Here is a 1,744-nt window from a genome sequence, read left to right as displayed (position 1 = left end):
CAGCACCCGGGGCAAGGCAAGTAATTTGCGCCCCCCCCCTCCACAGTGGGCGGCGACCCGGCGGCTCGGATCGGATTCGCACAGCCAGCACTGCAGAGAGAGTGAGTGAGCCAGGCAGGGGCAGAGAGCTGCGAGTGCGAGCGCGCCCCCCCAGATGTTGCGCCCGGTGCGGCCGGCCCCCCCTGCACCCCCCACGCTATGCCACTGCTCCTGTCTAGCACTTTGTGTAAAATTGCACTTTTCCTAATATTCCAAAAGGGAATAATGTGATAAATATCTATATACGTATGACAAGTTATTCTTTTCTTTTTTGTGCCTGTAGGTATCCTGCCGCCTTTTAAATTAGTATGAGTCTACTACATAGTAACACAAGTTTTGAAATCAATGATCAAGAGACTGACTGCTGTGCAGCCATGGCCAGTGCTTGCAGCGCTGGGACCAAGGAGGAAAGCTTCACTGCCCCCATCAGCAATGGTACTGGTGGGGCACTTTCAAACTCTTTCATGGAGGAAGCCCAAGGCTATGATGTGGAGTTTGACCCACCACTGGAAAGTAAATATGAGTGCCCTATCTGTTTAATGGCTCTACGGGAAGCAGTACAGACGCCGTGTGGACATCGTTTTTGCAAAGCTTGCATTGTCAAATCCATAAGGTAACACAGTGAGTTTGTTGAAATTTAGTTGTGCCCCAGGTTCAGTCTCCTAGCAGTGTCCATTAATTGCTACATCAGGTTTCTTGTGCAGCCTTCAAAAATTTAAAGCTAGGATTTCTTGTGAATGAAATGAATGATACTAAGGAGAAAAAATCATCTGAGAGAAATCCATACAATCTACTTTTAAGACTTTTTTCTCTTATCCATTTCCAAAATTATTTATAATTTAACAAATCGTTGCAAGGTCAGAATTGTCTTTACCAGTTAATTGTGGTCTTTCATGACATAGTTTGTGTTTTCTATGTATGATTGACTTGTTGGTTGATTTATTTTAAACTGTGGTATGTTGACATAAAGTAATCCTTTGTTATTGTTAGAGAGCTGTGATAAATATCAATAAGTAAAATACAGTATTGCGGAATAATTTACTGATGGATTGATTGTAGGAACTCAAGTTCTCAATACTTTTTCCCATTATTTTAGTACTAGAATCATGGGCCTTAGCTTTATTCCACGGAGAAAAATAAAATCATTCTGACAACCTTCTCATGAGGTTCAACATCTATAATGCTGACTAAGTTTTAAATGTAAGCTTCCCTTTTCCCTTCCTCAAATAATCACTTCTTGATTTTCACCATGTCTGAATTTATTAGACAAATGTCTAAAAAATTAAAAGTCTTTTTTGTTGGTTGTTATATTTTAATTGTTTACAATCTATTTAAAATCATAGCATAGCACTGTGAATCTCACATACACATATATCTATCCATTTAGCACTGGAAGGTCAATATGTTAAATTCTGACTTAAATAGTTCAGGCCTTAGACATATGAGCATATCCGGGAACTCTCTGTCAGCATCAAACCACAAGTTCCTGTTTCTCCACTGGATTCTGCTCTTCTTTTATATGTTCTGTTTCAAATATTTTTAAAAATGGGAATGGAACAGGTATATTGTCTAAGAAATAAAAACACCACATTGCATGTAATAAATATATGAAATGATTATGTTTATATCTTGTGTTAGCCATACATATACACTGTCTGTCTGTCTGTCTGTCTGTCTGTCTCTCTCTCTCTCTCTCTCTCTCTCT

General features: G+C 39.6%; 1 protein-coding gene across 1 annotated transcript; it reads left to right on the top strand.

Moving 5' to 3' along the window:
- Nucleotides 1-326: 326 nt before the first annotated feature.
- LOC107301648 (TNF receptor-associated factor 6-like) lies at nucleotides 327-1,246 on the top strand. Its single transcript, XM_015830843.1, has 2 exons — nucleotides 327-652; nucleotides 1,136-1,246. Exons 1-2 carry the CDS (start codon nucleotides 348-350, stop codon nucleotides 1,188-1,190), a joined length of 360 nt encoding a protein of 119 aa, XP_015686329.1. The 5' UTR covers nucleotides 327-347; the 3' UTR covers nucleotides 1,191-1,246.
- The last annotated feature ends 498 nt before the right edge of the window (nucleotides 1,247-1,744 follow it).

Source organism: Protobothrops mucrosquamatus, unplaced genomic scaffold (assembly GCF_001527695.2).
Source record: "Protobothrops mucrosquamatus isolate PMUCROS unplaced genomic scaffold, P.Mucros_1.0 scaffold15324, whole genome shotgun sequence".
Classification (NCBI taxonomy): domain Eukaryota; kingdom Metazoa; phylum Chordata; class Lepidosauria; order Squamata; family Viperidae; genus Protobothrops; species Protobothrops mucrosquamatus.
This window is presented reverse-complemented; position numbering and strand designations above follow the sequence as displayed.

Bases quoted from the DNA above. Each gene is read 5' to 3' on its own strand.
- LOC107301648 (XM_015830843.1), top strand. From the start codon at position 348: ATGAGTCTACTACATAGTAACACAAGTTTTGAAATCAATGATCAAGAG. The intron at 653-1,135 runs GTAACACAGTGA...CCATTATTTTAG, and splicing joins TGCATTGTCAAATCCATAAG to TACTAGAATCATGGGCCTTA.